The sequence below is a fragment of the Peromyscus eremicus genome, chromosome 3, assembly GCF_949786415.1.
Source record: "Peromyscus eremicus chromosome 3, PerEre_H2_v1, whole genome shotgun sequence".
NCBI lineage: Eukaryota > Metazoa > Chordata > Mammalia > Rodentia > Cricetidae > Peromyscus > Peromyscus eremicus.
The window spans coordinates 34,263,839-34,276,313 of record NC_081418.1 but is presented as its reverse complement, the minus strand read 5'-3'; the positions used below and the strand labels follow the sequence as shown (position 1 = coordinate 34,276,313).

General features: G+C 43.3%; 1 protein-coding gene across 1 annotated transcript in view; it reads left to right on the top strand.

Moving 5' to 3' along the window:
- The window catches only part of Fam3c (FAM3 metabolism regulating signaling molecule C), a 49,278-nt gene that overhangs the window by 15,728 nt on the left and 21,075 nt on the right, over nucleotides 1-12,475 (top strand). The window contains exons 3-5 of the mRNA XM_059256528.1: nucleotides 1,863-1,967; nucleotides 10,049-10,078; nucleotides 11,012-11,135. Of these exons, the coding sequence (XP_059112511.1) occupies nucleotides 1,863-1,967; nucleotides 10,049-10,078; nucleotides 11,012-11,135 (259 nt within the window). The remainder of the gene's footprint in view (nucleotides 1-1,862; nucleotides 1,968-10,048; nucleotides 10,079-11,011; nucleotides 11,136-12,475) is intronic.

The following is a 12,475-nucleotide window of genomic DNA, read 5'->3' as shown; positions in this document are numbered from 1 at the left end:
TAAATCTTAAGAAAGAAAAGACCCTGTGCTACCACTGGTGTGCCCCTGTGCAAGTTCAGCCGTGAACAACGCAAGCCTCATCTGTCTGTTTTAGAAGACAGTGAGGGCTTATCCCCTGTTGTACATGCCCATGGCTGCTAGAAAACAAAGTAGAAGGGTAGCATGCGATCTGTCACCTTCATGCCACTGGCCTCAGTCTTACGTAATGAAAACAGTGTCTGCCACCTGCTGTCATTTATCTGTCGAGCACATATGTGGTGAGAGCATGCTTTGTATGAGACACTCAGCTAGATCCTGGGAGAAGGAGGTCCAAAGCAAATGAAATTTTGCTCTTACATGCTAACAATGGAGGTAGCTAGTAGTAGTTGCTCTAAAGACTCAGAAGCAACCTTTGGAAGGAGGAAGTGAGGAGATAGGGTGAGAAGGGCTAGTTGGACGTACTCGTTACCACTGTGTTCTGTATTAATAGAATCCTTAAGGCTTTGGTTTTTAGAGCAGTTTTAGATTCCCAGCCAAATTGGAAGGAAGGTGCAGAGATTTTTCTTGTATGTCCTCACGTATAGCTATGAATAGAGCATCTCTAAATAGTACTGAGGCAGCCCTGGATGTGGGTGCCCTTTAGCATCATCGGCCTTTCCAAACATCTTCAGTTTCTTCCTGGTCCTCCCCCTCTCCTCTGAAGATACAGACTATTCTTTTGGGTCTATGAGATTAGATGATCTTTTTTTTTTTTTAAATTCTTCCTTACCTACAATATTGAGTCCTTCTCCACCCCCCAGCCCCCCCAAGAATATGTCATTTAGTGTTAGAATGAAGTACTGTACAGGCTACTAGGTGTTTTGGGGTAGGCTTGAGTTCTGGTTCATGTGCAGCCACGGATTTATCTGTAATCGAAGAGCATTACTTCATCTTTGGGATTTTTTTTTTCTCTTTAAGGTTAGATGGCTGCTGATTCTGACAACCTCTTTCCTATCAGTCGAGACTACACCTGAACTAAACCCGAACTATTAGTAGGCGCGGGCAGTTGAGGTTGTGTAGACATGAGTAAGCTAGTACTGTTTCCGAATAAGCAGGTCGTGTTTCTGAAATCCAGAGGTGGAAGCTGTTGCTCTGCCATTGTTCCATTCCCTGTCTTACTCTTGCCCTTTGTGATTTGCTGCCTAGATTGGGGTACCTAGGACAAAGAGTAAGGGATGATTCATACTAAGCAGATGTGGCAGTGATGGCTATTGTAAGGTACTCTGACACCATAAAGATACAAAGTCTAAAGCTGAGGAGTGTGCCCTCATGGAGCTCATCACATAGCCCGTCACTGTGATGTTCAAGCCTGTCCTCCAGATGTGAAACCATGTCTTTACCTTCTTCCTCTTGTAAGGCAGAAGGTCATGTTTGCAGTTCCCTGTGGGGTTAGGTAGCTCCAGGCGATGGGTTGGTGGTTGGCTAGTAAGCTTGCTGCATTTCACTTCAACTCCTTATTTCCTGGATGTCCTGGCCTTGGCATCTCCAGAAGATCTAGTTTTGTGTCATTGTCAGAGGGCATTGCTCTTTAGGATTGGGAAGCATGTAGTCCTGTAGGCATGGTGGTGGTGGTGCACTCATCAGATCACCTGTAGTCAGCCAGCAGCTGATGGTAGGTAAACCACCTCCCCACAGTTACCCTAGACAGGCGTCTCATGGTGTGTCTGTGAGTTCTGTGATTGTGGGTAGCATGCAGTCCTTGTAACTCCAGGAACATTAAGATCTAGTAGATTACAAAATAGAGCTGCATTAGTCATAATGCTTCTGCAGAAACGCCGAGTTTGCGTGGCAGAAATTCTGTTGGCTTATAAAACCATGCTGAGTTGCTTCTGCTTTTTTTCTAGGAGCTGCAAAGTTGGTGGTGGCTGTCGCAGTATTTGTATTGACATTTTATGTTATTTCTCAAGTATTTGAAATTAAAATGGATGCAAGCTTAGGAAATCTATTTGGTAAGTTTCATTACCTCCCCCCCCCCCCAATTTATAACACTTTTATCTCCCTCCCACGACTACTCCCATTGATTATTGCACACTCTCCTTTGAGTTTCATGTCTTTTTTTTTTTTTTTTTTTTTTGCAACCCATTCAGTTTAGGCTTGCTCACATGAGCATGGGTTAGCATGGGCACCTTGCCGGTGGCTACACCACTGAAGAAAATGGCTCTCCTTCCCACTGTAGCAGTTAAACTCCAGTGGCTGCTCAGAGAGGAGGAATACCTCCCAGTCTCCTCCTCATCCATGATGGAGTACTGACTGGTACAGTCTTAGGCCCGTATCACAGCTGATGGGATGTCTTGAGTGCTACAGCTATGTTGTCTAGGAAACGGTACTTTTCAGCCCCACCCACCCACTTTCTGTTCCCTCTTGCAGGATGTTCTCTGAGCTTTAGAGAGGGAGGTACACAAGTCCTGTATAGGGCTGAACACTTAGCAGTCACGTATTCTTATAGCACTTTGACTAGTTAGGAGTTTCTTGAATTAGCTGCCACCTACTGTAGAAGAATTTTATTCTTTTTTTTTTTGGTTTTTTTGAAACAGGGTTTCTCTATGTAGCTTTGCACCTTTCCTGGAACTCACTTTGTAGACCAGGCTGGCCTCGAACTCACAGAGATCCGCCTGCCTCTGCCTCCCGAGTGCTGGGATTAAAGGTGTGCGCCACCACCGCCCGGCCAAATTTTATTCTTTTAAGAAATTTTTATTTTGTTATTTTATGTGTATGGATATTTTGCCTGCATGTGTATCTGTCCACTTTGTACATGCCTGGTGCCCTCAGAGGCCAGAAGAGGGCATCTGAATTCCCTGGAACTTGAGTTACAGACAGTTGTGAACATCTTTGTGTGCTGAGAATAGAACCTGGGTAGTCTGGAAGGGCAGCCAGTGCTCTTCACTGCCAAGCTAGCTCCCCAGCCCCAGAATCTTATTCTTTTTTTTTTTTTTTTTTGGTTTTTCTTTTTTTTTTTTTTTTTTTTTTTTTATTTTTTCTTTTTTGGTTTTTCGAGACAGGGTTTCTCTGTGTAGCTTTGCGCCTCTCCTGGAACTCACTTGGTAGCCCAGGCTGGCCTCGAACTCACAGAGATCCGCCTGGCTCTGCCTCCCGAGTGCTGGGATTAAAGGTGTGCGCCACCACCACCCGGCTAAGAATCTTATTCTTAATATTACTCTCCAAAGTGTAAGTTCTCATCATGAGTTCACTGCTGCTTTGTCTAGAAAAAGAATTATTATGTGAGTAAATGTCATTCATTACCATATTCTGAAAAATATAACATGTCTAAGAATAAAGCCAGTGTGAAGCAATCGATTTTTTGTTTGACATTTTAAGCATATTTAGCAACTGTTTACTACACGGTGATGAGAAGCATTAATCATGGCTCTTAAGTGCTCACTCTGGAAAACACAACGCTGGTATGTTTAAATTGTTTCTTCATTTGAGTTGGCTGCTAGAAAATGGACCCAGATCTAGTTTGTAAAAACAGTCAGAGAAATGTGTTGCACGTGTGGGTCTTTAACATTCTTTTTCTTTCCTCTGTGATTTTTATTTTTGCTCATTATTTGGTGTTTTTATGTTGTAACTGTACCTGTATTAGGTATTTTGACTCAGATTACATTTTTCAATGCTAGGGGTCCATCCCAGTGCCCTGCACATGCTAGGCCAGCGCTCTACCATTGGGCTACATTCTTAACTCAGTTTTAAACAAAACTCCTAAGTTAATAAAATGGAACCAGTTATGTTTAATGCTTATTTAGATAGTGCTACATCTTACTGATTTCCAGATGTTTCTATTCCAGAAGTGTACTGTGACTTTCCTGTGGTACTGCCGGCTGTTTCAGATTCACTGTGCGGCCTGGGTTGTCCTCAGCTCGTGATTCTCCTGCCTCACCCTACTCCCCGAGTGCAAGGATTACAGGTGTGCACCACCACAGTGCCCACCCTACAATTTCTCTCTCTTTTGAGGCACTTTTAGTCAAACCCAGGGCTTTGTGGATGCTAGGCAAGTGCTTATACCACTGACCTACATCCATGATGACCTTAAGTACATTATTAGGAGGATGAAGAATAGAACTTAAGGTTCATATATTAAAATGGAAATGACTGTATTTATCTCACACTATATAAAATTAATACCAGATCTCTTCTGGAGACAATCAGCTGCCTCTGGAAACCAGAGGAGGTTGTTTGTTTTTCCTGGGTCCCTGTGCCCATGTGGGGGTGAGCTTTGGCTGCACACTAAGTGTGGAAAGAGACTGAATCCTGGAAGCATCTTGTTCTAGTCGGCAGAATTAAACAAAAGTGTGCTGAGGGCTTTGACTTAGTGAGTTTTCCTCTCCATAAGTTAATACTTAGAAGGGACTCCTAACATTTAATTCACGTCCTCTCTGTCAACCCGAGATCCTCCTACACACCAGTACTCAACCGTTCATGTCTAAATACTCTTCAGAGAATCTTAATGTCTCGGTGTCTGGGATATGGCATGAGATTCTGCCTTTCCAATATGAGCCCGTGTTGAGTACTTTAACTGGAACAGGTGACTCTCCTAATTCCCATTCTGCTGTTCCATGTTGCTAGGGACTTTTTTACTGCATGTGTTTTACCTCTTTGGCTTAGGCACTGTTTAGGGCACGTGTTTGTTTTCATCCTGAAACTATAGTGCATTTTATCTATAAAAGTTACTTATTGGATTCCAGTCTAGATTGAACTAGTGAAAATATTAATTGTGGGGTTTGTTTTATTTTTTGTTTGGAATATGTTAGTTCTCTTAACCATTTATGTAGCATCCAACTTAATTTAGCAAAGGTCATCAGCTTGAATCCATAGAGGACCTGGTCTCTAGTTACCTGTATGGTTAACTACAATTCATTCAGTAGTTGAGTTTTTCAACTTTTTTTGTAATAACTTAATAGCTTGATCCTTCCCCCTGTTTGTTAAAAATAGATTCTTTTCTCATACAATATATCCTGATTACGTTTCCCCTTCCTCTGCTCCTCCCAGTTCCTCCCCGTCTCCCCTCCCATCCAGATCCTCCCTTTTCTGTCTCTCATCAGAAAAGAGCAGGTTTCTGAGAGACATCAACCAAACAGGATAAAATAAGAGATAATAAGATAAGAGAACATCCATCACATCGAAGTTGGATAAGCAAAGAGAAGGGAAACAGCCCAGAAGAAGGAATCAGAGAGCCACTCACTGGACGGATCATTTTGACTCCGGCTTGTTTGTATGTTTTTCGAGGCAGGGTTTTCTGCCTAGTCCTGGCTGTCCTGGAACTCACTCTATAGACCAGGCTGGCCTTGAACTCAGATCCACCTGCCCGTGCTTCCTGAGGGTTGGATAACCTGGCTCATTGACTCAGGCTCTTTATATCATATTGTTTTAGAAAAATAAAACAAACATTTCAAGATAGAAAGAATGGAAAATTTACCCACAGTTAATAATTTAAATTACCAAGATAGGTTGTGATTTAAAAGAATAAGATAAAATTTAAAAGACAAAACATAAAGAAAAACAACTAAAAAAACCTAATCTCCTAAACAGTATTTTGGTATAGGGATGTAGCCCAGTGATAGAATGCTAGATGCTTGCTTAACACACCTAGATTCCAATCCCCAGCATACCCCACCCCCAAACACACAGAGGAACTTTTTTTTTTTTTAACAAGATTTAATCGTGAAGGAATTATAGAATCACACTCTGTTTGTAAGAAATAATACCCAGAGACCCTGGACACCCTTGCCTTAGTTCCACCCATCAATAACATCTTAGGAACTGTAAACTGTCACGGGCAGGGCAGGATGTAGACTTTCACACAGTCTGCCAGTCTCGTTCCTGGTTGAGGTTTCATGCAGTATTAGTTTTCCTCGAGGACATTCATCTAGTATAGAACCTAAACACAGTGAGGTTATCTCTGTAGATATTGCTGCAGTGAGTGTCGTGGGCTTGATTATTTTTACCCTTGGATATTTAAGCCTTGGGTAAGTAGTATATGCATAGATTACTTGAGATAGTATGAAAAGCTCAGGTATAAAGTAGTTCTAAATTCTCTAGTCTGACTTCACTAAAGGACATGCGCTGAAGTCTGATGAATCAGGCAGGTTTGTGTCCATTTCTTGACGTATTATCCGAAAGATACAATTAGGGTTATCAAGTAAGTGAAACCCGCAGTGAGGAGGGAGTGTTGTGTTTGCAGTTTGTGCTTGGGCAGGATGCTTTGGCAGTAACCTGTGTCAGTGAGAAATAGTTCATTGGCTTGCCTCCAGGTTCTCACAGTCTCAGAGTTAACAGGCTCGGGGAAGTCTTTCAGTTTTGATGAGTATTGGATAAAAATAACCTTCCCTTGTAAAAAGTGCTTCCAGCGAGTGTCTTTACCTTGAAGCCTCTCATCAGCTCACACAAGTTCCGTGGAGGTACATTTACCCAAAAGCCTGACGGCTAACAAACGGATTTCTGTGTCTTTAGTTAAAGAGCAGTTACAGGTTTGACATGTGAAATTTAACAAACTGATTTGATCTTTAACATTGTTTTTTACATTTTTTATTTTTACTATTTTTACATGGATGAGTGTTTGCCCTGCATGCACTTCTGTGGACCTCATTTGTACATGGTGCCCACAGAGGTGGTGAGCCTCCTTGTGGGTGCTGGGAGTTGAACTCGGGTCCTTGGCAACAATAACAAGTGCTCTTGACCTGAGTCAGCTCTCCAGCCCTGTGTGATAAAGTCACCCAGCCTTTGCTTCTCCTGCTCATCACTCCAAGCTCCGAAGTTTCTTCTGTCTTGGTCAGTTCTTGATGGTTGATGTCCTCGGATTCGGTGCTCCCTGGATGTTCTCATCAGTTTGCTCAGATTCCAGTTTCTGTCTAACTCCCAGGCCTTGTATCTAGCTGACCTCCATACTCTTCCTTCTAGATCTTCACCAGGTGTCTTAAAACATGGTGGGTGGAGCCCATCACTGGTGTACACACACACACACACACACACACACACACACACACACCCCTCCTTACATAGTTATAAAGGTTTTGAGTGCAGAGAAAGTGTTTGGATGCCCTCCTTGTGTGAAGAATACAGGTACTTTAGAGACGAGCCAGAGCCCCGACTCCTTCCTCTACATTGTCCCTGCAATTGGCCCACGTCTGAGCCTAAACCCTGTCTGTGGTGTTTAGCTCTGACTCTGTCTACTTTTTAAAAAATCCAGTGAACACCTCAAGAGTTTCCTCTCCCAGAACTGGCTTCGTTTTTTCTTCTTCTTGTAAACCTAGGTTATGTCAACAGGGTCTTTCTTGATAGACTCAGACTTGAGCCTCTGGTTAGAGTTATTCTAAAAGGTCCCTAACCTGGCTTTCCGCTCTGGGAATGACTGGTGTTTTTGCTTACAAAGTTCCTCTTTAGAAGTGGTACAGTGGGCCGGGTAGTGGTGGTGGTGGCGGCGGTGGTGGTGGGTGGCATTCAGGAGGCAGAGGCAGGTGGATCTCTCTCAGTTCATGGGCAGCCTGATCTACAAAGTGAGTTCCAGGACGGCCTATTACACAGAGAAACCTGTGTCCCCAAACCAAAAACCAATAACAAAACAAAACAAAAACCGGAAGTGGCACAGTGGGCCTGAGTGCTGCATGAGATGATTTTAAAAGCCGGTTCTGGACTGGGAAGATGGTTCCGCAGGTGAGTATGCTCACCTTCAAGCCTGACAGCAGGCTCCGGGATCCACATGGGGAAGGAGAGAACTGGTCCTGTAAGTTGTCCTTGAGATCTGCACAGTGTCCTTTGGCGCACATGCGCGTGCGCACACACACACCTACACAACCACACACACACACACACACACACACACACACAAATAAATGTTATGAAAAATTAAAAATAAACTAAAAAATAAAAGCTAGCTCCACCACTTACAATTATGACCTAAAACAGACACACCAGTTACACACTCTGTCCTCAGTTTCCTTGTCTCTGAGACATGATGACTCTGTCAGTGACCATCTAGACTAACTTGACCCAGCTAGCACGTAGGAATGAGTGTTGCTCCCCACTTCATTACCATAGATCAGATAACCTGCTGTGTAATCAGCCAACAGAGGTCAGTCTGGGAGACCTAAGTTCCTGATTTTACCAGTGTTGCTTTCTAGGAATCTTAACACCAGAGTCTGATGATACAGTCTTCTTTTTCTTTAATTAATTAATTAATTAATTAAGCTTTTTGTTGTTTGTTTATTTGTTTTTGAGACAGGGTTTCTTTGTGTATCCCTGGCTGTCCTCAAACTTGCTGTGTAGACCAGGCTGGTCTCATACTCAGAGATCCTCCTGTCTCTGTCTCCTGAGTGTTGGGAATCGGGGCATGTACCACCACTGCCCAACTAATTTTTTTTTCTTAATTGCATTTATTTGTGTGCGTGCGTGCGTGTCTGTATTTGTATAGGAGTGTAGGTACACATGTGCCATGGCACATGAATGGCGATCAGAGAACAGCCCGTGAGAGTCAGTTTTCTCTTTGTGCTATCGAGATCCTGGGGAACCCCCTGGCTTGGTGTCAAGTCCCTACCCACTGCACTATCTTGTCTGTTTGCTTTTTAAAGACAGACTCAAGTTGAGAATTTCTAGTCTTCATGTTGCTGCTTCTGCTCTGGGGTTTAGTTTTTCCATTTAAAAGAGTGGAAGCATTGGATCAAATCTCTGTAATTACACAAGGAAATGGAAAGAATGAACTAAGGAAAACGCAGCGCCTGAATCTGTGGCCTCTCCCCTTCTCTCCTTCCCTCCCCTCCCCCCTTTTTTCCTGTTTCGTTATTTGCTTATTCAAATCTCTCTTTGTATCATCTCTGTATTTAGGTTCTGGAGAGGGGGAAGGCTGTTTTAACTATATTCCATGCATGACTCTTTCCCTACATTATAGCTGTGGGACTTGCACGGTGTATAATATCCTACCAAGTGTTCTGTTGAGTGCTGAAGCCGCTGACTTGCTCTGTCTCTTTAAACATCTAGGTCCTCTTTTCAGCTTCAAGTGTTCCATAATTTGAATAGTGGACTTAGAGGAAATTCGCAGTTATCAAAAACAGTGCAGAAGTGAAAACTTTCTGACTATTTATAGTCAGACAGCTGGCCAGCAACGACCACACTGTGTACTTATTAGCCAGATCAGAAACTGGCTGTCCATGGCACTTGGATGATGTGTGCTAAAATCTCTTGGACTCGGATCAGACACGGGTGCATTTACCGAGCACTAAGTGTAGTTGTGATGGAGGACAGTGGAGAGCCACTGTGGGCGTTATGAGTTGACCTTTTCCCTTCCTTGATGAAATAAGAAACTCTCAGTAACAGCATTAATTTTATTATACACTTCTGTTGTGGAGAATTCAGGTTTCCCCAACATTCCCCCTCCCCCTCTTCTTGTATGCCCAAATCCTCACCAAACCCCAAGATAGATTTATGCACATTCTCCAGGACTGTGGGGGTGCCCAGCCCAGCCCTGCCCAGCAGCAGCAGCAGCAGCAGCAACAGCAACAACAGCATTTAAATACCATTTTGTTCACCAGTACCAGTTAGTAGTCTTTTAAAGGTGTGTTTTCAGACTAACTTTCTGAGTAGGATTTAAATAATTAAACAAAATACGAAGTTTAAAATGAACCAGGTGGTGATGGCACATACATTTAATGCCAGCACAGGGGAGACAGAGGCAGGTGGATCTCTGTGAGTTCAGGGCCAGCCTGGTCTACAGTATGAGTCCCAGGACTATGTAGAGAAACCCTGTCTCACCCCTCTCCGCCAAAAAAAAAAAAAAAAAAAAAAAAAAAAACACCTAACTAACTAAATAAATAGTTTAGAATGATCTTTGAGTAATAACAAACTCCTCTCCGTGATTTCAGCACACACTTGTCCAGAATGAATTAGTGGAGAGGTACTGCTTCTCTGGAGTAGTACTGGTACTTACTGCACGTGAGCGGTCGTCCGAACACACACTTCCTTGACTCATTAGATGCTTTACTGTGTTTGAAGTAGATAGTTGCCAATGGGCCTGTGCTTTCTAACAATGTTAACTTTCTCTTCTTAGCTCGATCTGCGCTGGACTCAGCCACTCGCTGTAAGTCCCTCACCTTGGTGTCTTCTAAGTGCTTTATCCTGTGTGTGGCCCTGGGAGAGCTTATGTGCGAGCAGTGTGGGCAGTTTGTGTGAACAGACCCTGAGGGGGAAGTCGAGTTTGAAAACTGTGCAGCTGCCGTTTCATTGGACGGCCTAGTGTTGCAGGTGCTTCGTCGTCAGTGGGTGTTGGCTTGGTGCTGGGGTTGCAGCCTTGTGTGAGCACAGCCAGTGAGAGCCCATAGGAGAGGCAGCTGCCCCTTGTACCTGGGTGGATGGGAGGACCGGACTTTATTGATCCTGTTTTTGATGCACTAGACATACAAAGGAGCAATTAAAAAACCCCAAGGCACCCAGAAATATAAAGATAACTTCAGGAATAATTAAATCAGATCTGCCTCGCTCAGCAAGATCACATGGCATGATCGGTCCATTTCTCTCAGTAGTCGGCTCATTCTCCACGAGGGCTGAGTTGTGTTCTTATGACTTTTTATTTTGGGGGACTTGCCTGCCTTCCTTCCTTGCTTGTTTTTTTTTTTTTTTTTTATATTCTTTGGGGGGGGGAATTCTAGAAGATTAAAAATTTTATATTTATTTTTAAATATGTGTATCGCTCTTTTTAAATTATTTTTTCATATGTAGGCATCACATATGTTGTGCTCAACGAGTCTGGAAGAGGGCATCTGATCCCTTGGAACTACAGTTACAGATGATTGTGAGCCACCGTGTGGGTGCTGGGTCCTCTGGAAAAGCAGCCAGTGCTCCTAATCACTGAGTTGTCCCTCTAACCCCTAACTAAGTGTTCCTTTATGATATAATTAATATTAATATACATATATATTTGTGTGTAGTGTTTGAGATCTCAAGCAAACTGATTATAAAATCCTATTAATTGACTTTCTGAAGAATCTCAAACCTATTTCTGTTCTCTCCGAAGCTACGAAGCCTCCCAGGTACAAATGTGGAATCTCAAAAGCGTGCCCTGAGAAGCATTTTGCTTTTAAAATGGCCAGTGGAGCGGCCAATGTCGTGGGGCCCAAGATCTGCCTAGAAGACAATGTGTGAGTATTAGATGGCTCAGAACTCAAAGGTCTTGTGTTGAGTGACAGCTGGTGGGCTTGCGGGCCATGGTGCTTCTGAAGTGCTTTTACTATTGTATGATTCCTCCCCCCCCCCTCCCCCAGTGCATTAAGAGAGAGACCTGCTTTTTATTTGGCTTTATGTAAGGATAAATGTGGCTGTTTCATTATGGTTCTTAAATACTAAGAAAAAAATTAATTCCTTTAAATTCATTAAAATAAAGGAAATCTTCATATACGATTGGCATATTTCAAGTGCTCAATGACTCCAGAGGGCTCTTTTTTGATTTTGGGTTTTTTGTTTTTTTTTTTGTTATCTTTTCGAGCAGGGTTTCTCTTTCTCTGTGTTACAGCCTTGGCTGTCCTGGAACTCAATAATTAGACCTGTCGTTGAACTCAATGTGTAGACCAGACTGCCTCGAACTCACAGAGATCCGCCTACCTCTGCCTCCTGAGTGCTAAGATTAAACTCGTGCGCTACCGTTGCCCCGGCTCTCCACAGGGCTCTTGACCACAAATCCCATGTAAAATACTGTGTCAGAACCAAGTCCCATTGACAATCTTCCCAGAGCACTGAATGCTTCCCATTATAGGTCAGTATCTTTCATTTTTTGATACTTGAGTGCTGCTTGCTGGGGTGTGAAGTGACCTGGTGGTCATGGCCGGCCTGTTGCACTCCACTGCTCTGGGCTGGGCTGAGTGGCTCCCTGGTTGTGATATTGTGCACAGGATGCTTTTAGGTTTGTCGTCCTGCCTTGTCAGCTTTCACAAGTTCCTGCCTTTAGTTGTTTTTTCATCCGATTGCTCAGAAAACTTGGGACATGAGCTCATTTAAAATTCACGTAAAATAATGACTATGACATTTGGCTGTGTAGACTAAAGACTAAGATGGTGTACAGTTAAACAACAGAAACTGGGCCGTTTCTCCCAGCTTTTTGTGCATGAATCTCACACAGAGCTTTTAAGTTAAATATGCGGTGAACTATGGAAGGATTGGCTCCTGGGACAACACTTTCTTGCAAAATTGATGCTCACTGAGCTCTGTTCATTCCCATTCTTTGCCCTCATGCTAGTGGGCAGCCCCTGTCAAATCAGCTACCTTCTGACTTCGGTACCCCAGATCTCAGCAAAGCGCGTGGGGTTTGGAAGTTTCTAGGTTTTTAGAGACAGTCCTCTTTGTCTTCACCTTTGCTTCACTGAAGACTCAGTTTGAGTCTAAATAATAGGATGAAAGTTCATTCGGAATATCTCACCCACAGATCATCTTTGGATGCCTGCCCCGTCCCTTTGAAGCATGGAGTTTAGTGCAAGGAAGAGCCTTT